This window comes from Clupea harengus, chromosome 11 (genome assembly GCF_900700415.2).
Source record: "Clupea harengus chromosome 11, Ch_v2.0.2, whole genome shotgun sequence".
Taxonomy (NCBI): Eukaryota; Metazoa; Chordata; class Actinopteri; order Clupeiformes; family Clupeidae; genus Clupea; species Clupea harengus.
In genome coordinates, this window is record NC_045162.1 from 13,189,624 (window position 1) to 13,213,968 (window position 24,345).

The 24,345-nt window shown below is 46.5% G+C and overlaps 1 protein-coding gene across 1 annotated transcript in view; it reads left to right on the forward strand.

The window, feature by feature from the left end:
- Positions 1 to 24,345, forward strand: part of fhl3a (four and a half LIM domains 3a) — a 40,797-nt gene that overhangs the window by 10,376 nt on the left and 6,076 nt on the right. Inside the window, exon 2 of the mRNA XM_012824898.3 lies at positions 23,592 to 23,771. Coding sequence (XP_012680352.2) covers positions 23,616 to 23,771 — 156 coding nt within the window. The 5' untranslated portion in view covers positions 23,592 to 23,615. The remainder of the gene's footprint in view (positions 1 to 23,591; positions 23,772 to 24,345) is intronic.

The window sequence follows — 24,345 nt, forward strand, 5'->3', positions numbered from 1 at the left end:
TGCAATGGCAAGTATTTGTGTTTACGTGAATGTGAGTGTGTGTGTGTTTCTCTGTGTGTGCATAGGCATAGGCATTGGCGTGTATTTGTGTTTACGTGCATGTGTGTGAGTGTGTGTGTGTGCATAGGCATAGGCGTGTATTTGTGTTAACGTGCATGTGCGCGTGTGTTTGTGTGTGTTTTACAGTGTTATTGCTGGCGCTGCATAAGAGCGTAATCCTTCAGTGGTTGGCGTGCCGTCATTAATTTTTACAGACCACTGTGCACCACGATCACGTCACCTCGCATGACCCCACAGGACACTAACACAGGAATGCACTAAATGTTCTTACTCAAACAGAATTGAATGTAGGCTTTAGCCTTTTATAATCATTCCAATAAAAAAAACTTGTCCATGTTTACTTGGAGCACAGCTGCGAGTGAAAAGCTGTTTTCATAAAAGTAAACACTGGCAAATCCCCTCATGGACTGACGAAATAAGTGAACCATCAAGAATGCGATTCCTTATCAGGACATTCTGACAATGCCGATACTTGCTTACTCTTTTTCTCTCTTACCTTCTGCCATTTCTCTCTATCCCTCTCTTTCCACAGTGTCTGTCAAGACGCAGAGCTCTGCTCACACATGGCAGGTTTCAACAGTTGTTAAAAGGAATGAGAAATCCTTGTGTGTGTGTGTGTGTGCGCGCACGCTTTGGCCCTTGGAGCGGTGTATAACTAACAGTAGTGTAGAACTTTTACTCTGTTTGAGCAGATACTATTGCTCTTGTTTATTGGCACTCTTTGAGCACAGGTTGGCAGGCATTCAGCAGACTAAGTGGGCCTTTTGGGTGACAAATGTGTGTGTGTGTAGATGTTTATTTGATTGTGTGTGTGTGTGTGTGTGTGTGTATTTGTGAAAAATGTTCCATGCAGTCGCCATGAAGAGATGCCAGGCTGCTCAGATTGTTGTCACCTCCGCTGTCGGAGCACCTTTGTGGGCCTTTGTCGGGCCCGGCCCTGCGCCTTGTGTTTCGTCGCAGCCCATAAATGGGAGAAAGTGTCCTCCGCGTGTCTATAAAAGGAGGGGCGGATCTGTGAATCGGAAGGCAGAGGTGATTTACTCCACGGCACTCAGATGAGTGGGAGGTTCTTTTTTTCCCTTCCTTCCCAAATGGTCTTCCTGGCTCCTTCAGCTACGCTAGGTTGTGGCTACAGCAGCGGCAGCGACAGAGAGGGGGATTATGGGTAATGGGATTGGACAAATCTATTCCCAGGTGCCAGCACGGATGCCCCTGTCCGCACGCATCCATCAAGTCATGTTTCACCCTCTCTGTCTAGACAAGTGTAGAGAGCTTGCACTGTTTTACTAAGACAGTGGATGCAAATACCAGTCACGTTTTCAATGGGGAAATGGCAGAGCAGTTCTTCCTTCTACTTCCATTGGTTTTGGCAAAATAAATGAACAGGTTCTCTATTCAGTAAAGACATGATAGCTTATTACCGGACCTCCAGAAACAAACAAGAGTGGTGGCTTCATGTGGTCGCCTTGACCGCGTGAGCTCATGAACCTTTGACCACAGCGAGTGAGACCCCTGATGTGGCCTTTCTATTAAACTTGACCTTTAGCTCTGAACTTGTTCCCGTTTTTTTTTTTCTTCGAATGCCACTAGCAGTGTGCAGTCCTGAAGGCCCCATCTGTCTAAAGCAACAACACCGTGTCAGCTGCCATAAAGACCTCTGAGGAACATTGGCTCAGTGAGATGAGATTTGACTTAAACTCTTGCAGAGCATGATTTTGACATCTGGTAAGATGGTGTAGGGCTTATATCAACATCAGTTAGAGGACTGTAGGGCCTTGTCATATACCTTAGATTGTATGATAAACCTGATCCTAGTAGGCACTATTGGTAAATGAGAATCAACATTATGTTTTGGTCCATTGTACTATATATACTGTAGATATACGTATTATATTTACATTAGGGCTGCTCGATTATGGAAAAAATCATAATCACGATTATTTTGGTCAATATTGAAATCACGATTATTCAAACGATTAATTTTGAGTTTGAAAACATGATGCATTTATTTACTGAGAACTTTGAAATTTCCATACACTGTATGCGTTGGAATGCGTTGATCCGTCAAGGTTGACGGGTCCCCATTCAAAGTGAATGATAGGTAGCTCAGACACCTCGCAAATCCACTCAGACATATTTTTGAGTTACAATAATGGGGTTTTTACATTGTAAACTGTCCATTTCTCAGTAACTTTATAAAAATATAAGCAAAAAAAAAGTAAAACAAACAACTTTTAGGTACAAATACGACTATCTACGGAGTTTGGTCCGCCATCTTTTTTTTTTTTTGCTTCGCGCTCTTTAGCCGTGACCATAAACGTGATCTGATTGGCTAGAGCCTGTGCTGTCGTATGTGCATGAACGTCTGTGCAATTGGCTGTCAATGGTCGATGCTGCTGATTGCCGGCTCACTGGCATGTCCCGCCTCCTGCCAGTGGCATATACTTCCTGATGCCACATGCCAGTTAAATATTTAACTCCCTCTCGCCGCGTTGAATGCTTTTGGGGAAGGACTGAATTGCGCAAATAAATCGTTTCAATTCGATTATATGAGTTTGGAGATCGTTTGACCCAAAAATTGAAATCGCGATCAAAATTCGATTAATTGCACAGCCCTAATTTACATTATTACATTATGCTAGAGAGACTACTAACCTATATATATTTGTCGGCAAGCATACTTAATTGATTCCCACACAGGCACGCACACACACAGACACACACACACACAGACACACAGACACACAGACACACAGACACACACACATTTCTATATTGTATGGATGCAGGAATGGGCATAGCGCAATCTCTGCAGTCTGCAGTCTTTAGCGCTAGACAAACATGCGCCTGCACACAGACTCAACACATCTGCCTGCACAGGCCCCATGGGCTCTTGTTGTGTTTGCGTCTCTGTCTCGGTCTCTCTCTCTCAGCGCTTGGCCATCGGTCTCTCTCTCTCTCTCTCTCTCTCTCTCTCTCTCAGTCTGTATCTCTCTCTCTCTCCCTCTCTCTCTCTCTCTGTCTCTCTCTCTCAGCACTGGGCCATACGTTAGCAATTCTCCCACGCCAAAGGCCCAGACTCTGACATCAAACGCGGCCACGTCGTCTAGCGCAGGAGGGAGAGAGAATGAAATCAATGATTAAATAAAAAGCAAGAGCCAGATAGCCGTACGAATGCAGAACAGGGCCAGGGACACCAGAGGCATTACCTCACTGGCAAAGCATTTAACACCCCCTCCGCCTCCCTCTCCCTCCCCCACGAGCAACCACTCCACGTCCTGCCCCCTCCCCCCTCCCCCTCTGTCCCCATCTTACTCCCCTCACCTCCAGTAGTCCTGCATGACTGTTTTTTTATTCTTCATACATGTGCTAATTAATCCTTTAACTAACTACCATAATCTCAGGAGAGAGTGGGTGGTGAATCTGCCCTTTGTGTGTGTTTGTGTGTGTGTGTACAATTGTCAGCATGATATATAGTCAGCAATAATGGCTTGATGACTTAAAGTGACGAAAATGACAATAAAGGCATGATGACTTAAAGTGACGAAAACAACAATAAAGGCATGATGACTAAAAGTGATGATAACTGCAATCAAGGCATGATGACATAAATAAGAGGCTGTGTGCGTATGAGGCACAGCACGCTTTTGTTTTCCCTGTGGAAGTGTGTGTGTCTATCTGTGTGTGTGTGTGAGAGAGAGAGAGGCTGAGAAAAACAATGCCATTGTTTTTGTTTCCCACATGGCGCGAAGCTGTGACCCTATGGTGGTTGGCGGTGGCTGCAGGGCTTCGGGCCCTTTGAGCCTGGTCTCCTCTATTCCACACACTAACACCCGCCCCTGCGGGACCAAAAATACAGATTTTCTTGAGATGGATGATGAGGGTGCTCTTTCAGATGGTGCTCCGGGGAGCCCGGTGCCTGTCTCCACCCCTGTCTGCTCTCCCTGTGTCTGTCTGACTGACTGCTGGCTCGGCCCTGTCTGTCTGCTCCATTACTCCCTCTCCTCACACCAGAGTCAGTGTGAACCCAACCTGCTTTTACACCGGCACAGAAGAGAGATGCACGGCAAAAGACTGAAAAAATGTAGTAGTGTAAATGTCCTGACACTGAGACATTGTGATATAAACAGAGTAGAGACGGACGGATATACTGGTTAGAGAGATGGAGGTAGAGACATTAAGGGATCTGGGGATAGCTGTCCCTCGATGTTCTTGTCAAGTCAGAGACTGTGTTAAACCAATGTTTATCAACACTGGCAGAAGACAGAAAAACGGTAAAAGACTGATAGATGTAGTGAAAGTTTCCTGACACTGATGCACTTGTAGATAGATATAAATAGAGAAGAGGGAGACAGGGACTGGGTTGTGGAGTGGGTAGGTGTTAAGGGACGTGGGAATAGTTGGTCGACCACATCCTATTCATGGCGTAGCCTGTGTTTATCGACAGAGAAAGAACTAAAAGACCCAGAGGTGTAGTAGATGTGTCTGGACACTGAGACGCTTGTAAACCATCGAAGCGGCTTGGAGAGAAGGAGATAGTGGGTGTAGGGAGCGTAGGTGAGAAGGGTTGAGAGAGTTCGATTTGAATTAAAAAAAACTCAGCTCTGTATCTTTATCATTTCTATCTCTGCTCACCAAATGCACACCAGAGCTCATGGTAGCCTTCCCACATGCACAAAAAGAGGCTGGCTTTGCATTTTATCACCGGCCGTGAATTAGGCACCCGAAGATGAATGTTGTTTTGCATGGCTGCATGATAAAGAGGTCCCAGGTGACGTGTGGAGATAAGGCCGTGATGGATTGTGTTCCTTTCCACTGGCAAAGTCAAAAACTAGACAACGCAGCTTTAACAACAAGTTACTGTGCCTATCTGAATTGAGCCCCTCCAATAGCCAGTACCTTACCAGTTTTTCTACATAGAGATTAATGATTTATTATTGGTCACATTACTCTGAGTATAAAAACAATCTGTGTGAAGACTTATAACATGGTTTCAAACAGCCATGTGTCAAAAGTGGAGTGACCAAAAAAAAATGCATTTGCAGAGGATAAGCATTGAAATTGTCTTTTTTTTCTAAATGGCAGTGAATCTCTCTTACCCTTGTCTTGAGTAAGCACACGTTAACATTAGACACAGTTAAACAAGAGAGAAAAATGGCACCAGTCTCACATGTGGGTAGCTTACCTCCCTTTAACTCTTTTAACCCGAAACTCGTTATTTGTCTCGGGAAAAGAGCGCCTTTTGATCCCGGGAAGCCTTTCATCCCCAAATGGCTCCGCTTAGAACCTCAGACGGTTCCTTAGCAGGATGAAAGGCTTTACCTGATGTGGAGGATCAAGAACAGGATGGGAACGCTGTTCCCATCAGTTGGTGAGTTTAGGTTAGAATTTAGAATTCAGCTGCAAGTAGAAACATTTGATCTGTCCAGGCGAGGTGTGGTTTCCAGTCAAATTCTGAAAGGGTGCTGTAGAATGGAGAAAATAAAACAGTGTAAGATCTGGATGGTAAAGTATGCTGGAGGAAAGGAAGATAGAAACATGAGAGAGAAAGAGTAAGAGAAAGACAGACAGAGAAAGAGAGAGAGAGAGAGAGAGACTGCTGAAGCTTAAACTGGGTATCTATGAGGTAATGTCTCTGTCTCTCCCTCACCAGCGCACGCGTTGCTCACTATCACAGACCATGGCACAAGTGAGTGGAGGAGGGGAAAGAGAGATAAAGAGATGGAGGGATGGAGAGACGGAGGGGCAGCGTTGGAGAGGGAGAGATGTGGGGGCAGGCTGTGGCCCTGGCAGTTTGATTTATGGCCACCTTTGAAGTGAGCTCATTCCAGTTGACCTGACCGTGAATGTGTGGCTGTGGTGCCGGGGCGCTCGCCTGGGTTTCTGTAAGCATGGCTGTGTGTATGTGTTTGTAATTATCAATGGGTGTGTATGTGTCTGTAATTGTTAATGTGTGTGTGTGTGTGTGTGTGGTCATGTTTGTGTGTTTCATGTGTATGTGGGGGCGGATACGCAGGGGGAGGCAGGGAGGGGAGGGATATGTGTGCGTGTGTGTGTGTGTGTGTGTGTGTGTGTGTGTGTTTGTGCGTGTGTGTGTGTTATTTCTCGGTGCAAGCGCAACGATAAAGAAAGACAAACACACAGTCTCAGGGGTCGACGACCCCCACGGTCCTTTACATTCATACATGCACTTCCTGCGCCCATCTGTATGCATCTGGCTCTGGGCTGTAACCAGGCGACCCCTAGGCCTGCCCCGAGGGGCTCCACTTTCCACGGGTCTGTGACATTCAGCCAACCAGCCCCCTAGTCCCAGACCCAGCCCCCCCAAAGCCCCCCCCCCCCAACCCAAACCCCCTCATTTCAGCTTGAAGGTTAACGGAAAATGTGGCAGAGGCGAATGGGAGAGGAAAAAGGGGAGGACGAGCGAGGCGCAGCAGCAGGGCTGGGGGGTGTGGCGTGGGGGGGGCCTTTGATGAGTCCTAAGGGGGTTGTTAAACAGGGCCGGGAGACACAGCTACCAATGACCAAAGGAGCAGCGCAGCTTTTGACTTCTGTGTTTTTTTTTCCTTTCCTCTTTCACTTCCTTGCCCTCTGACACAAAAGAAAAGGGAAATGGCAAAAGAGAGAGAGATAATGAGGGAGACAGAGAAAGAAAGAGATATTGGAAGGCTAGCGAGATAGTGAGAATAAAGGAGACAGAGAGAGAAAGAGTGAGAGAGATATCGGGAGGAAAGAAAGGGACGAAAGAGAGAGAAGATGAGGGACACAGAGAGAGAAAGAGAGCGGGAGAGAGAAAAAGCGAGATGTTAGAAGGCCAGAAATGTCAAAAGAGAGAGAGAAAGAGGGACACAGAGAGAGAAACAGAGAGGTATTGGAGGGTTGGGCAGGGTGTGGATGTTTTTTTTCTGTCAGCCAGCATGTAAGAGGAAGTCAACGGGGTGTGCTGATGTCATATCCACGCGGTCCAGGGTCGGTTTGATCCCGCGCATTAGTGTGAGTGCCTCGGCGGCGGCCAGGGCAACCAGCGACCAGCGTGTCGTGGCCAAACAGCAGCCTGGCTCGCAGCGAAGGCCTCTGTGGTCGTGGGTTATAAGGGTCTCTGGTCTCGGAGCGCTGGCAGGGGGAAGAGTTGTGGGGCTGTTTGCTTTATTTTTAGCCACCGGCTGCCAGGTTATGGCCACACGAAACCCACCACATTGTTTGTAATTCATTTCCTAAGTGTATCACGTTATATGAAGTCCTCTATGAGGGCCGCTAAACTTCATCACAAGGGGAACAGTCATGGATTTTAAATATGCACAGCAATTTAACTCAATGGTAAGTCCCCACAGAGACAGTTAAATAAAACAAACCACTGGTGGTAGTGTGGTAGGTGTGTGTGTGTGTGTGTGTGTGTGTGTGTGTGTGCGTGTGTGTGTGTGAGTGTTTGTGTGTGTTTGTGTGTGTGTGTGTGTGTGTGTGTTTGTGTGTGTGTGTGTGTGTGTGTGTGTGTGTGTGTGTGTGTGTTTGCAGCTGTTGGGAATTATGACATTGTTTTAAACAAGTCCCCCAATGTCCTCTGAACTGTTTATTTGTGTGTGTTTGAGTCCTGTGTTTCTGTGAACACTGGTTTCTTTTTCTCTTTCTTTCTATCGTTCTTGCATTCTTTCTTTCTTCAGCTCTCTCTCTGTCTTTCTACCCCAGCATCTGCATGGGTCTAATTTTCCGTGAAAACATGCGTAGTCTCTATAGGGATATCCCATTGATAGCCCCCCACCCCACCTTAGCCAGGATATGCGTGACCCCCCTCCCCAAAGGTCACCATCCAGCAGGAAGTCCGGGACATATGTGGTCGCCATGCCAAAGGCACACAAAAAAAGAAGCCATTCCAGCTTTTATGAGTGGAAGAAAAGGGCAGTCGAGACATACCACAGAAAAGAGGAAGTGCCGAAGTCCTCTCAGTCTTTTACTCCAGCTTGTGTCTTAACGCGTGTTTTCCATGGCTTTCTTCATCTCCAGGCTATTTAGGGCAAATCCACTACTTGGAGGCCCTTGGTTACTGTGAGATGAACTTGCCCAATGAGTACCAGCCTTTATAAGTGTGACACACATTTTGCCTTTCGCTCACCACAAATGATGCTTTCACTATAGATTCACTATTCACTTCAGACAAAAAGGCCACTGGGTTCAAGAAATAAACATGCTGACCAGGAGTTTAAACAGGTGGTCTAAGTCCGAATCAGTCAATGCATGCAAACAGTTTTTAGTTGACATAATATCCAGTCTTGATGTCTCTATTGAAGTCCATATTATAAGGCCGTACCTTGGCATCCAGAGAGTGAGACATGAATATGTGGTTTGTTAAATGCTTTTGAACACTATGTCAATACCACAGGTTTGGACACATATGTATTTAGACAGCAAGGCAGTTGCAATTCAGTCCGTGCAAGGAAAGCAGGACATAACAGTTGACTGGTGAAAACGTGTGTGAGATGCGTGTTGTGTTGCTATTGTTTTATTGAACCGGTGGCAATGTTAACAGACATGAATTACCGTAGCTCATTTGCATCGCACACTGGCTGTGTCCTGATAATGCCAGTGTAATGACTGTTTCGACACGTATCACAACTGTTAAAGCGTCATAAATGGTTGTTACGTTTGCATTGTTTCCAGGAATATGGTTCGAGTCGGTGCTCTGTTGTCGGTTATTTAAAACAGCCATGCAGACTGGATTTAGAACTTTGTGTGGGTGAGGTATGATGTCAATGAAGAATGTTTAATCATGCCAGCCAATGAGCACAGTGTTGACTGGTTACCTAGGAGCAGAGTCATAGAATTTGAAAAAAAGGAGAACAAAAGAAGAAAAAAGAAATATACTGGAAATGACATCTGATGGTTATTCATCCCAGTCATTTCCCATTTGGCAGGTTGGAGCCATTTTTCTCTGGCATGCGTAATCGTATTTTTTTTTCTCCCTTCTCTCTTTCTCCTCATGCTCTCATGCTGTCTATGAAAAACACGAGTGACATAATCAGACAGGGGAAAAGAGAGAAATAAAGAGAGTGAGAGAAAGAGAGAGAGAGAGTGAGAGAGTGTTTCTTGGTCTGGATCTCAGCTAATGCAAGGATACAGCAGTTGAGTTGCGAGCCCACCTGCTCGTAAACGATTGGATTACTGTGAAGGAGGCGGACAGCAGGGAGATCTGAACTGAGGAAGGCCACCTTACGTGACACATCCACAGGTCTGTAATGCACCAACAGAACAGTCCCATGGGGGCAGGGTGTGGGTCGGATCTGGGCCTCCTCCACACCACCGTTACAGTCAGTGGGGCATGGGCATGATGTCATTATATTCACATCCACTAACCTGCCGCTCGTTCAATTCTTTGAACTGGTCGGCATGCCTGTCGGTGAGATGCTTTGCCAAGTTGGACGTGTTGGCTCTCTTGGTCTGCGTAGGTTTAAAACATCTTTTACAGACTGGCTTTGGACAGTCGACAGTCGACAATTTCATGGACGGTTGGTATTTTCAGGCATGCCTCTTGTTTTGTCACCATGCAGGCTGCAGCATGCATACATGAAATACATTTTTTTTGGCATGCCCACTATACCTGCTGGGAGTTGAGGCAGAGCGCTGAACACCCACACACTGCCCTGCTGTTGCACATCGACGTAACTCACAGTAAATATGGCTCTTATTAAAAACACCTTCAATCACCGATACCAATAAAATGGGGTATCGTTTTTAACGGCAGGGTATCACAATACCTTTTTAGTGTCGTTATACTGTGCAACACTGCTGTAGAGTGTAGCAAAGGAACATCTCACTTTACCTCAGACACGGCTGCATAACCCCAAAGGTCAGTCGCACCAGCAGGGCTAGGCTGCCACGAGCAGCCGTTTGTGGAACGTGGGATAATTGCTTGCAGTTGTGGCGTGTGGTGACTGCGTGTGGCCATCACCAGTGGGGCAAATCGCTGACCACGCAGTCTCCTGAAACCCTATTCCTTCCCGCCAGCACACGTATCATTAATGCTTACGCACCAGAAATCAGCACCGGGTGGAGGGTGAAGGGACTGAGGGGTGCTGAAGGGAGACCACCTGGGAATTACCGCCGTTTTCAAATAACCTTTCTCTCTCTCTCTCTCCTCTCCTTGCATCTCTCTCTTTAGCTGGCAGGTCAGCCGAGGCCTTGGGTTTGTTTTCCCTGCGGCTGACAGACCTTAGCATGGAACCCCAGAAAGACATTAAGGGAAAAGAGCAATGAGTTTACCTTGGGTTAGCTACAGTTGCACACATCGGGCCAAACGGTTACTGCATTTTACTGCACGACTCCACTGATCGGAACTATATTTAGCACCGCCAACTCTCTCCCTGTCACCATCGTGCCATGGAAATGCATCCAGATGAGCTCATTTGTTAAGAGAATAACGGATTCAATGCAACCAGAGTGGATACATAGAAAGCTGCTAAGTTTAAAGTTTTCAATTCCCCAATATCTATTTTAGTCTGCCAGCAGGAGACTAGAGCCACAGTCAGTGTGACCAGAGAACAAGAGGGAACGTGAACTCTTGAAACCTAAGCAGGTGGATGTGCCAACACAGCTTTGAGATATGTGCGGAGACAAGATACCCATTATTATTTACTGCGGTAGCAGTACAGTCGGCTGATATCTGGACCGTGGGGACACAGACATAACAAAGTAGAGCCAGTTGGAGTTGCTATGTCTGCTCAAAAAAGTTGAACAACAAGTATGTGTTGGCAGTAGGCAACGGGGAGCACCAGCCAGGATGAGTGTGTCACTAGAGCAGAGCAGATATCCCGACTCCTCCATTTCCTCCCAGGAAGGAGGGTCTGAAATCCAGCAGAATTCCAGCATGGCCAGCCAAAGAGTGTCCATCTGGAATAGTGTAGAGCGCAGGCGGGGGGGAGGGCAAGAGAGCCCAGTGTGACCTAACTCTGCATACTGTACAAACGCCATCATGCTTTTCTGGCCCACCAGAGCAAGGATCTGCATAAAACCAGACTCTGGGGCATTTCGCTGATGTCGGGAGAAAAGGAAAACAGACGCAGATCCCCCAGTAATGGAGGGAAAAGTCAACAGACAGACATTTTCCCCCCGCAAGCCCTAATCCAGCCAGATAGTTGGATGTAGTAATTATACAGCACAATCCATCCAAATATGGAAGGCAAGCTGAACCTCCCCCATTTACTGCTGCGACTGTTAGTTGTGACAGTCCTTGCTGTCACCTTTCAAAGACAGCGATGTGCAATTCAACATGACTCAGGTCCACATCTAACACACCGTGTGTCTCTCTCCTTTATCTATCTCATGACATCTCTATGTGGTTTATGAGACACTGAAAATAATAATTGGTGCATGACTAGAATTAGCACCAGAACATTTTTCCATCTAGGGTTGGCCACGGTTAAATGGTTAACCGTTTAAAACGTAAATTAATCCCTAAACGAACTAAGTGAATAACTGTTAAAATCTTATAAATAACTATTACAACTGATATGCAACGTGACAAGAATTATTCTTTGTCTACCAGAGATGTGCGGGTCCACTCACACGCGACCCAAAGTCGCCCAATGCATTTATTCAAGCTGACTGCGACCACTAATTCACAAACTACTAATTCTGCCAGACCACCTCTGTTGTTGTGTATTAATTTTTTTTTTTTTATGTGCGCACATGCATTCTTTGGGCTAGGTAAAACTTCTGAAAAATGTAGCACAAACACTCTTGTGAATTCGAGAAGGATACTAGGCCATAAGGCCTTTAAAAAGACCCCTGTGTTATAAACTATGAAATAGTTGTATGATGGCAACAATGCTTGTGACAATGTCAGCTGGGCTTTTTTACTGGGCTATTTATCTTTAGCTCCTGTGTCAACATTGTTGATAATTATCTCCAATACTGCCGTCTTCGTCTACTCTACAACGTCCACAAATACTTCACACGCTTTACTTTTCCTTACTGTAGCATATGTGTTTGTACTCTTCCGAACTTCTCCATCTCGACTGATGCAATTCAGCCAATGATGTTTTAGTAAATTATTATTACTCAAATATTGATATTAGTCTTTAGATGATATTTGACTACTGCTAAAATTTCATTTGAACTGAAACCACCCGCAAATGACCCAAATATCATTGAAAATACCTCAGTACCTCAGTGTATTGAGGAATACTGTCTAATAACCGCAACACTCACACTGGGCCTTGAACTAGAGATAATCCAAAGTCACAGAGCCCACACATGCAAGGGAAACAGCAGGTTTCAAAACCACAGCCTCTCACATTCACAAAACACACACTCATGTATACACACACACACAGCTGAACAGTATTGATATTTTGGTTGATACCGGAAAGAGAAGTTATTATGATCAACACAGACCACACTGGCTGTTGAAAAAATAAACACATCACCATCTCCAAGTGCCAAAGGCAATATTCTTAATGGAGGTTGATAATGCACTGTAAAAGTTTATGTTTCAGTCCAAGGATGCCTATTGCCTACCCAGGTAGCAGCTGAAACTGGACCCGGTCAGTTGTGGCGCAAGCGGTAGCATAGGTCTATGTGCTAACAGGTTTGATTCTGACCCGCAGCCATTTCCCGATCCCACTAATTTCCTGTCAATCTTTACTGTCCTATCAGAATAAAGGCAACCCCCCCCCCCAAAAAAATATAACTTAAAAAAAAAAAAAAAAAAGAGTTAGCTGCCATCTGGACTTCTCAGACGTCCCCACTTTTCCTTCCTTTATCTCCATGCGGGCCGTGAGTCCCTGCTGCTCACCTGATCCTGCACGCTTCGTCAGCAGTGAGGCTCAGCTTTCAAAGGAGCGAGCTGGAGATGACAGAGATGACCCCCTAGCCCTGACCAAACCCTGGGGTGAGATTGGGGCGTGTGTGTGTGTGTGTGTGTGTGTGTGGGGGGGGGGGTTGCAGATGCAGAGTGGTGACGGCACAGGCCATGTTTGGTCATAAATCTCCTCTGACCTGCGTGGTCAGTGGGATATGAAAGGGAAGAGAAGAGAAAGAGGAAGGGGCCTTGCGGGGCTAGGATCATGTTTGTTTGTTCTGCAAGGAATAATACACTCCCAGTCTCTCGTACAGTTACGCAGCAGCCCTCCCCAGAACTCCGGAACCCCAGCGCCACCCCGTGCGCTCCCTCCCAGCCCCTGAAGTTTACCCTCACAGGGGGCTGGGGCAGAGGGGTGCGTGGGGTGCGTGGGGTGAGCAGGGAGGGGGTGGATAGAGCAGGGACCTCATGTTGTCAAAAGTCTCACCCACAAACTCTGTCAACAATCTGTCCGTTGACTCCCCTTTGAACACTGAACAGTGCCTCTCATCTTGCCCTTCTTTTTAGCTGGTCAGTCGCTGAGTTTCATATTGTTTGTTCCATTGTCCTCTCACTCTCTCTCTCTCTTTTATCCTGGCAGTTGCTTTAATTTGCTCTCAATCCTTCCTGTCTGCTCTGCCTCTGCTCTCTCTCTCTCTCCCTCTCATTCTCTCGCTCCTCTCTGTGAGCTCTTACCGGCACATACCACAGTGGAGAGGAGAGCAGGCAGTCCTTTCCTGCATTCTCCAGGCAGTGACTCTCCGAAAACCAGCTCTGGCACTCTGGACTCGACTGCATACTTTCCTCAATGCAAACCAGATGTGAAATTGTAATGTATGGAAGTTTTTTTTTTTTTGCTCCCCCTTTTTGGAGAAAGAAGAATGCAGCCAAGTTCTCCTCTGACCATTCATTGTGATGTAAAAGGAAGTCGCCCTGTATTTTTACTAACACAACTGACTCGAATCACTGGACAAAATCAAGGAGATTCAGAAATGTGGGGGAATCTATGGTTTACTCATACACACAATACCTTTGTGCCTCGTAGATCTGTAAGATGTAAGAACAGTTGGCGAAATTAAATAACTTCAGCCAGTATCTAAAACCTTTAAAGTTTCGGCAGTTAAGTTAATTTGCGACGAATTAGCGCCTTGAGGAGAGAATCAGGGCTATAATCATAAGCACGAGCAGCCCCCTCTCACCATATTCTTCTTCTTCTTCTTCTCCTTTTGTGCGCTGACTCGTTTAGAAAAACTAGTAAATCACAGCAAGAATCCCCGTAAAACGTTAAGCTCCACAGCCTCCTCCTCAGGGCCTGTTAGTTCCTCTTCCCCAGCACACACAGCTCCCATAGCACTAATGGCCCATGCGAGTCTGGTGTTACGACCAGCACTTAGCCCTACTCCTGTGGTTCGGTCATGCAGCAATGCTCTGAACTACGGTGCTGAGGTGAGAGGCCCCTGTGCTTAATTGGTAAAGCTGGGAAGGATGATCTAGAGGGAGCGCTGGCAGAGGAATCAAACAGCGAGAGAGAAAGAGAGAGAGAGAGAGAAAGAGAGAGAGAGAGAGAGAGAGAGAGAGAGAGGAATGGGGTTGACCTTGGCATTGTTTAATGGTTCACAGAACAACCTGTTTTCTGCAGCAGCGGTGAGAGTAGGTGGGGATTTTGTCGCACTCTAAATCTCTCTTTCTTTCTTTCTTTCTTTCTTTTTCTCAGTCTCTCTCGCTCTCTGTGGCATTAGAGGGGGAGTTTTTTACACCTCAGTGCCCTTTTAAAAGGCCCAGAAGAGTGCAGATTACACAGGTCTCTGCTGCCAGGTACTTATTTGGCGTCCCTGATGTTTACACGCTCCACATTCACGCAGGTCTGCTGGGCTGGGCTGGGCTGGGCTGGGCTGGGCTGGGCTGGGCTGGGCTGGGCTGGGCTGGGCTGGGCTGGGCGGAGCTAAGCCAACCCCCACACCACTACCTTTCCTTCTCCCTCTCCCTCTCCCTCTCCCTCTCTCCCCTCTCTCCTCCCTCTATCACCATTCCCTCCTCCAGGCGGTAGTTATGGGCTCACCTGGAATGACAGGTTAGGCCTTGAGAGTCTGCTCCTCCGTCGTGCCTCTCTTCTCCCTCAAAGACAGAAATTGTACAGGCACACAGACCCCAAGTGCCAGACAGAGAGACAGACAGGCAGGCAGACAGAGGGACAGAGAGACAGACCTGGCAGCAGCACCTGCTGATCTCTCGTGTGACAGCCAGGAGTGGAAAGTTAAATGGAAAAGGCCAGCAGTTATGAGGTCTGGCAGTTCGACTGATCATTCCATTAAAGAAATGTTTAGTGAGACTATTGTAGGGTACCCTTTTTTTTGGTCACAAGTGGTTTTGGATTTTAACAGATTCCATGTGCTTAGAAACCAGTGTATAGTCTGTAGACTATTATTCTGTCGCCAAATCATATCTACTGCATGTAAAATAAAAGTAATACTAAAAGTAACCATTAAACATTAGTGTTTGTGTCTGTTTAACACTGAGAGGTGGATCTCAGTGGTATTTAGTATTCCTTGTGATCCCACCCTGTTAGATACAATGTTAATTTTGCCCGTTAGCCTTTTCTTTTTTTCTTTTTCTATCTGTTTGAGCCTCTTAAACAGCCGACTATAAAGATTCTTTGGAAGACTCTATTTGAACTCTCTGTTGTAAGACTAACGTAAACATGTCTTGACAGATGCCACACACTCATTTTCAGTTATAACAGTATTTTGTACATGTCAGCTTTCGTGCTTGATGTCAGTTTGATGACAGTTTATCCGCATGTCATATAAGCCTTTATAGCATTTAAACATTTTTATGGCACACTGTTTCACTTGATTTGTATGGGTACAACATTGTACACCATTTTTTGAAGGCTAGCATTTCGTCTAGCATTGTGTGTGGGTCAGCATTTAAAATACTATTATGTGTGGGTTAGCTTTTGAACTACTATTATGTTCTGGGTTAGCATTTCATCTAACGTTATGTGTGGGTCAGCATTTCAACGACTACTATGTGTGGGTTAGCGTTTCATCTAATAATATGTGTGGGTTAGCGTTTGAGATTAGCGTTCGTTTTCATGTGGAAGGTTCATGTCAGGCTTTGTGCCCGTCCGCTCCGGGGATGTCCAGAGCAGAATCATTCATGTTGTCTGCTTGTTGACTTTAGCCCTCGGTCGAGGCTGCCTATGGCCTGTGGCGCTCTGCTCTCCCCACTGGGTAGGGCTGTTGGCTTTACAGGGCATGTCAGTTGTGGCCTCCCGAGAGAGCTTGCGGACGTGCGGGTGGCCTTAGGCAATGGCTCCTCCACCAGCCCCCACCTTTAGAGAGAGGGATTCTGGGATATGTCATCTCGCGTGGCAAAAAAAAAAATGGTTTGTTTATTGGCCGCACTCAATCCAAGGCTTCACGTCAACCGTGAAATAAACATGGTCGCAGGCTTACACAATAAGCAGTCCTTCGTTCTGTGGGCAGGCATATTGTGCATGTCACAACGTAAGTGCAGGATTAAATAGAAATGAAATGGCGTGGTTTGCATCATTTACACATTTTGTTTTGAAGTTTTGAAAAGGTTTACAAGTTTTGAAAAATGAGTTAGGAGTGTGTGTGTGTGTGTGTGTGTGTGTGTGTGTGTTTGTGTGTGTGTGTGTGTGTGTGAGTGTGTGTGTGTGTGTGTGTGCATGCATGCGTGCGTGTGTGTGTGTGTATGTGCATTTGCATTAAGGATCTCTTATCTGGCCTTCATGTGCAATAGCTCCTCCGTTTCCTCCGATAAGACTCTCTCTTGCTCGCCTTCCTCTGGTTTTCCTGCTGGTTGGCTCTTATCTGATCCCGAGAGCCAAACCCCACAGCAGTGCCAAGAGGACACACAGACGTGTTTGGGTTCTCCCCTGGTCCCCTGTGCCGTTTCCTCTCCACACTACCTTATCTTTTCTTAAGTCTCTCTCTCTTTCACTTGCCCTCCCACACTCCCTCCCGCCTGCTGTCTCTCTCCCTGTATATCTCTCTGCCTCTCCCTTTAGTTGCCTCTTCATTCTTTCTCTCTCTCTCGCTCTCTCTCTCTCGCTCTCTCTCTCTCTCACTCACTCTCTCTCTCTCTCTCACTCGCTCTCACTCTCTCGCCCCTCTTCCCACCTCTACTTTGGTAGTCAGTGTGTGTCATCCTGGTCCTGGGTTCCCCCCTGATTCTGTGGGCCAGTTTCTCTCTACTCTACCCTATTGGTTAGTCTCTCTCTATCTCGGTCTTTCACTCTCCCTACCTCTCTCTCTCTCTCTCTCTCTCTCTCTCTCTCTCTCTCTCTCTCTCTCTCCCCCCCCCCCCCCCCCCCGAGAGTTGTGTGTCTTCTCAGCCAGATAGCTTCCTGGTCCTGTCCCTGGAATCTGTCATTTCTGGATGTGAACCCTCACACCTCATTTCACGCCCTCCAACTGGCCTATGAACGAGATACAGTCCAGATGACTGTTTTGTTTTGTCTGTCTCTGTTTGTCCCTCCATTCAAGGCTTATTTTTCCCCCCAAAACCCACAAACGAGCTATTATGTTGGATGCAACATTCTTAAATCTAATAGGTTTGCACCACTTGCACCACCAGCTTGGGCCTGCATGTGATGCTAGCCGGGGTGCACACTTTAGGGATTACCTTTTTCATTCTTCCTGTCAAACCTTTATTCAATTCACTCCCAAGTTATCATTTTTCAAGCGCGCTTTTGACATTTGGGCTTAGCCTTCAGAATGCCTGGTCAGGCTGTGGAGGCCTCAAATGATACACAGGAGAGTACAGTCGTGCATTTTCCCTGCCCTGATGCAGGCTGGCCGTCTTCCAAGAAGCTGACGGATGCCGATGTGGTGGTTGTGTGTTTATCCAAGCGCTGGTGTCTCACTGGCCAAGCGCTTTGATTTAGGACATGTCATAGGTTTCAGATCAGGCGCCAAGATTCTCTTCTCCCATATGTCACTTTCCCTCTAGTTTTCTCTCTCTCTCTCTCTCTCTCTCTCTCTCTTTTTTCTCTCTCTCTTTTTCTCTCCCCCTCGCTCACATCTGTCTCCCTCTGTTTCTCTGCCTCCTCATAATTTCCCTTTCAGTCATCTTTATCCTCTGTGCCACTGTGCTTTGGAAACACCACTCCACAACGTAGCCACTTCCACATTAGGTCAAGAGGCAGAAATGTGCCCTCCACACTGTTTATCATACACCAGGCTATTTTACACCTGGTTAAAGAACAAACAATACAAAAAGGATATACAAAGAGCCTTAGTCCAAGTGTCCTCACATTATCGGAGACTGCTTGTAATATATATGGAGTATTATACACAAATTGCCCCCTTGATATTACGCCTCAAGGCATCTACTGCCTTGTAATTCTTTGTAATTGTAATTTTGCAGGTGTTGACAGAAACATGTTGTAATAAAACTATTCCCAGCAGTTGCTAATGCTAGATGCTAGAACAAGATTGATCTAGTTGCTGAAACATTTTTGAGTTGGGGATGTCTGTTTGTGTGTGTTTGTGTGTGTGTGTGTGTGTGTGTGTGTGTGTGTGTGTGTGTGTGTGTGTGTGTGTGTGTGTGTGTGTGTGTGTGTGTGTGTGTGTGTGTGTGGAGAGAGAGAGACATCAGTGAGTGCTACCTCTGAGGGGTAAGCCTGAGACTAGGAGCGTTACAGTAGACAAGTGCACGTGTTGGCCTGATTAAACTGATATCCATATTTACACCTCCAGACACATAAAACAAAGGGCAAGTGCAGCCCTCAGACAAAACAGAAAGGCACACCTGTCTTTGGTTAAGAACAACCCCCCTTTGAAGACTAAAAATGGACACAATGGATGTATATCCTGTTTGAGCTTGTGCCAAATGATAGACTGTAGCAGGCTGAGACGTTTCCTTTGCTGATGTGTTGCATAGACTGGTGGTACTGGGACCACGTTCATGACCCCATTTTGAAACAATACTACTTACTTTTACCAGAAGGTAGAAATTTAACAGTTTTGATAATGGCGGTGTTTGACTAGCACATACTACTGTCATGGCAAATACTATAGGGAAATAATAGTTCCGTCTCTTTTGTCAGGGTGGATTTGCTACAATAGCCCTACACCTTTGAACATGCAAGACTCGTCTCTCCAGGCTTATCGTGTTATCCTGTAAACAGTGTATGTGTGTATGCATGTATTCCTGTGTGAGCGACAGTGTAGGCATGTATGTATTTGTGAGTGTGTGTGTGTGTGTGGGGGGTGTGTGTGTGTGTGTGTGCACAGTATGGTGAGACTGTTTACCCCAGTCCCAGACATGCTTATTATTATTATTATACAACAAAAACATCATCCTCATCATCTCCCAGCAGCTCATACTTGTGACTCATTGTGGCCCTTGGTCTGACACAGTCAGCTCTAACACACAGTAGGCAACATTCCCATAAGTGAAGCTCTGGTGACGATGAAGAGAAGCAGCTTCTGGACAGGAGGGCAGCTGAGGCAAGTCCACTGCTGTGGCTCTATCACTTGCAGAAGTATGCTCTTGTAAGGGCAAATGTTACACCCAGTACACAACTCCCAACAAATGACATCTGATCTGATGCACCTCATTTGGTCTTTCTGTCTGAAAGTGAAAGCAGTCAGTGTACTTCAGCGTAGTCAGCGATACTTCATTACAAAAATAAATGCAATTGTAACTGGGCCAAATGCCATTTGAACTCGATTCTTTCGAGGATTTAATTGGTTTGGTGGTTAACTGGTTAACTCAGGACCTATTTTGAGCTCTCTTTCTCTCTCTCTCGAAGCATGCAACGAGTGACCACTCTCAAATTGCTCGCGTTCCTCACGCTCCTCAAACACACATTTAACTCTCCCATCCTCCGCCTAAAGCAGCTGGGCTCCAGCAGAAGGTAAGCGTGTCAGGGGGTCGGAGCCAGGATAGTCAGGTCGGGGGAAGTGGGTGTGTGTGTGGGGGGTTGTCAGTTTAGGCAACCTGTTTGGAATGTAGGGGATAGCGCCTTCTGCTGTAGTTGGGGATTACATGAATCAGCCTGTAGGACTGTAGGACTTCTCAGCATCGCTCCTTGGCTATCTCCAGCACCACCATCTCTCTCTGTTACTAACCCCCCCCCCCTTCAAGAAAATGTGCTCCACAAACACATGTTGCAGTCCTGTCACTCCCCCCCAAGAATCTCCCCAACCCAAGGACATGTCCTCCAGACAGCGATAGACTCGGAGGAGATAACAGACAGGAGGAGGCAAATATTTACGAGTTTGGCACGTGGACAGACAGAATGTCTTAAACTATGCTCCTCAATGCCGTATTTGGGACCTGAAGCGTTGTTGGGGTGGGAGGGTGCTGGGTTTATTTGAGTCATGGTATTTACGTGAAATTGTGCACACACACACACACACACACACACACACACACACACACACACACACACACACACTCATTGCCTCAGAGCTGGTTTCTGGGTCATGTTCCCCTGCGTAGGGCAGGAAGAGAACTGGGGCTGATTTCCTGTAACCCTTGGTGTTGCCGTGGCGCGTATCCCACACTTACCCCACACAGATTGACGCGGTAAGCTTTCTGGTATTTGCCCATGTTTTTTTTTTTTAACCACAAACCTTTTCCACTTAGTCACCGAATCTCCCTGCTCTGAGAGGCGGAATTCCTTACTGGTGGAGTTCATTGTGAAAAACGAGGACAGAAGCGAGCACAGCTCCAGAACTCTACCCTTCCTTGCCTTCCCCTCCTTTCTTTTTCTTCCCTTCTCTGCTCTTTTCTCTCTTCTTTTCATTTCCTCTTTTCTCTTACTCTCCTCTCCTCTCTTCTTCTTTTCCTCTGTTCTCTTCTCTCTGAAGAAAGCAGGCAGTGGACTTGAGGGTGCAGGAAAAACAGGGACTGTTGGCACAAGTCTTTCTTCCCAGCTTCTGGGTTCAATCACTTCTGGACTTCAAGCCCTCAGGTTCGAGCATGACGTCATTATGCCGGGTGGTGAGAGCTAGGGTCACTCAGACTACTAGCCCTGAGGTCAGCCTAGCCTGTCTAAACAGCCCAATCCCTCTCTCTCTCTCTCGCTCTCTCTCTTTTTCTCACCGCTTTTTGCTTGAGCTGGGCTCATGTGATGTTTTAAATGCTATACACAGATTTGCCAAAACAAGCCCTCCACCCTTGGCAAAAAAATATGTATTTATGTATCAGAGGCTGGAATCTTCGAAAGCATAATGTACCCATCCGTTGCTGAGAAGAGACCCGTGCTGCCTAATATTTGGCCATGGCTAGCAGGTTAGTCATTTTAACTGAAGCCCTTGGCTCTCTGGAGCCCATAAATACACTTGCAGTGAGGCATTGAGCGCCAGCTTGGCCTTTGTAGATTGAAGCATCTCCCTGTACAACAATGTTGATTCTTTCCAGGCTCCATAAACAGCTTGTCCCGCGAAGAAACGTATGAGGTGCAACTTAAGCCCGTCCAGGCCAAATTAAGGAGTACGCGCCGCAGCAACCCGTCGCTCTCCATCAAAAGCTCAAAGCGACCTCCTCCATCCCGATGCGGTTCGTTTACAAAACTCATTGATACAAATGAACCTCCCAGACCCTTCGGGGTCAACTTCTCAGCCCAGCCATTTTTTGGGAGAGCTCGTCGGGTCATTAGTCACGGGGCAGAGTCGCGGCGATGTGTGGACCGCTGCGTGGGGATGAGTCAGGGGTTGGCTCGGTTTGGAGCTCAGGCAGGAAGTGGAGGGTAAACTTTGGACGGTCCTCTGAGTCCAGTGGGAGCCGCTGGCCTTTGGAGCGGAAGCCAAGATGGGATTCTGCTACGCGTTAAACGTGATTCAACTCAAGTTCACATGTGGAAAAAATTTGAAATCATATCCACCAGTACTACAGTAGGTCACTGGAACACCTTTACTGTGGACTTAATTTGGGCTGGAGTCTAGTTGTGTATGTAAGGTTATTCCTTGTTCAGGATATGAGGATTCGGTGTGTTCTGGACTACAGACAGATAAATGTTATGGTCATGGTCACCTGATGACTCAATGCTACATACAGTATAAATGATACCTGAAGATCTTGTCCAGGGGGTGTTACAGTACAGGTAAAATAATATTTTAGTTTTTTTGTTTTCGATTTGGGTGCCCGCTGGGAGTCAAATCTATTACCCGAGTCTTTACAGCACCTCTCTCGTCTACCTCAGCTTCAAGAACAAGATTTGTGTCAGCGTCAGTTTGTAATGTAGGGCAGCGTAGAGAGTGCCGGATCCAGCACCTGCTTGGAGTTTTTACGGTGATAAGACACAGTCATTGCGATGGCCCAGAGGAACACTGGCTGGGTGTAAAGGGACCCGTCAGCCCCCGGAGGAGAGGAGATCAGATGGCCTCATTAGGAGGGAAACCGGGGCCCCTAATGACGGGAACCGGGGCTGACTGAGGGCTACTAGTGCCTTTTAACTCTCGCGCTCCCTAATTTATCTCCACCTTCACCTCAAAGCAGCGCCTTGAGTGGCTCTTACATGCCGCTAAGTGGTGTCATCTTAAGCGGAGCATGTCAGACAGAATATTTATGATTGCCAGGAGCTGCCAGGGTGTAAGGTTTTTCTCTGTCTGTAGTTTTTTTTTTCTCTCTTTTTTTCTGTCTTTTAATCTGAGCCATTGCTCAGCCTCAATCGTGTTGCCTTTGTTTCACTGCAGGGGATGACAAAGGAGGTAACCTGAGGATGTTTTTGTTGGTTGCTTTCTTTTGTCTCATCCTTCGTTCACGCCAGTGATTAAGCGTCTACACCATAGAGGGGGGGGGGGGGGCATATGTTATTTTTTTGGGGGGGAGGGAGTTGATGCGGGGGTCAGTGGAGGAGAGACATGCATGTCTAACCAGTGGTTGAAACAGATACTCCACGTTTATGCTGCCAGAGTTCTTTACAGTATCATGTATTACAAAGACTTCCCTCATGCTCTCATCAAATGTTTCGGCAACCAGATAGCATTGCTGCAGTGCTGGTACAATGTTATTGTGAGTCGTGAACACCAACATAATTGTATAGGCCTACGTCAACTTTTAATTGTTTTTGTGTGATTGTTTAAAATTGTGATGGTGGCTCGAACCATAGCATACACCTCTGTGACAAGACCCAATGAGGGAGGTTTGTGTGTGTGTGTGTGTGTGTGTGTGTGTGTGTGTGTGCTTCTATGTTTGTGCAAGTGTATCTGCAATGTAATTGTTGTCCTGTGTGTGTGGAGGGGGAGAGAGAGAGAGTAAAGTTTGTGTATGTTTTTGCGCTATCCTTCTCCCGGGCTGTCCTAATCTCCATAGGTGGTCTCCACATTCCCTCATAAATATTTACAGGTGCTAATGTATATGCGCCCCAAGCAAAGCAATGATAGTTTCCTCCATTGGGTGAGCTGAGGGGACTCTGGGCCAAGCTATTTTCCGATCCTTTAATCTTGAAGTTTCAGATGCACAAGAGGGATTGATGACATGGCAGTTTGGCGGAGTAGACAGAGAAATATGCACAGCCTGTCCCTTTGTTTCCCCCGTCATCGCAGTCATCAAATTATATAGCTGTTTTGTTTTCTCTATGCCTCAGTAGAGACATCTCTCTCTCTCTCTCTCTCTCTCTCTCTCTCTCTCTCTCCCTGTCTCTTTCACCCACTTTAACTCTCTTTCTTGCTCACATGAAGACAGGCCTTTTCACTCACAGTGTCTTCTCTCATTGCAGGAGCAGAATCCTAGTGAGGTGACCATGAGTGAGAAGTTCGACTGTGACCACTGCAAGGAGTCCCTGTACGGACGGAAGTACATCCAGTCAGAGGACAACCCCTACTGCATTCCCTGCTACGACAGCCTGTTCGCCAACACCTGCGATGAGTGCAAGGAGCTCATCGGCCACGACTCCAGGGTAAGAGAGACGTCAGGGAGTCTGAATGTGTCACAACACAACACACACTCTCCAGCTGTCGCTCAGGATGACTAGAGTTAGCATTAAGCTAACACGCCAAGAGATATCCTCTTGTTAACCTGTTGATTATCTGTGGTGTTTCTACTGTATTAGATTCAAGTGTAGTGTCATTGTGCAGTGGGGTACAAAGCCAATGAAATGCAGTTATGAATGTAACTACATAGTTAACTTTACAGGGAATAGGAACTTACTTGTTTGTGTTCTGTAAAATCATGATTAGCAAAGTGAGTCAATAGCACTTTATGTGGTTTTGGGAGTATGTTAGAATTTACAGAGTATCTCAAATAAGAAAACGTGACATGCATAGAGACATGCATGCACCATATAATGATGTGGCTGGGAAGCTATTATGGCTGCAGCTGTGGGATACAGTATTGGACTGTCTGTCACCAAACTCTTAACTGTTCTGCTGCTGGGTTTAATGTGTCTGTTTGGGAGGCCTGTTGAGAAACGTAAGTCAGCTTTTTAATGATGCAATTTACTACTGGATAGGGCCAGTTAGTTCCACTTATAA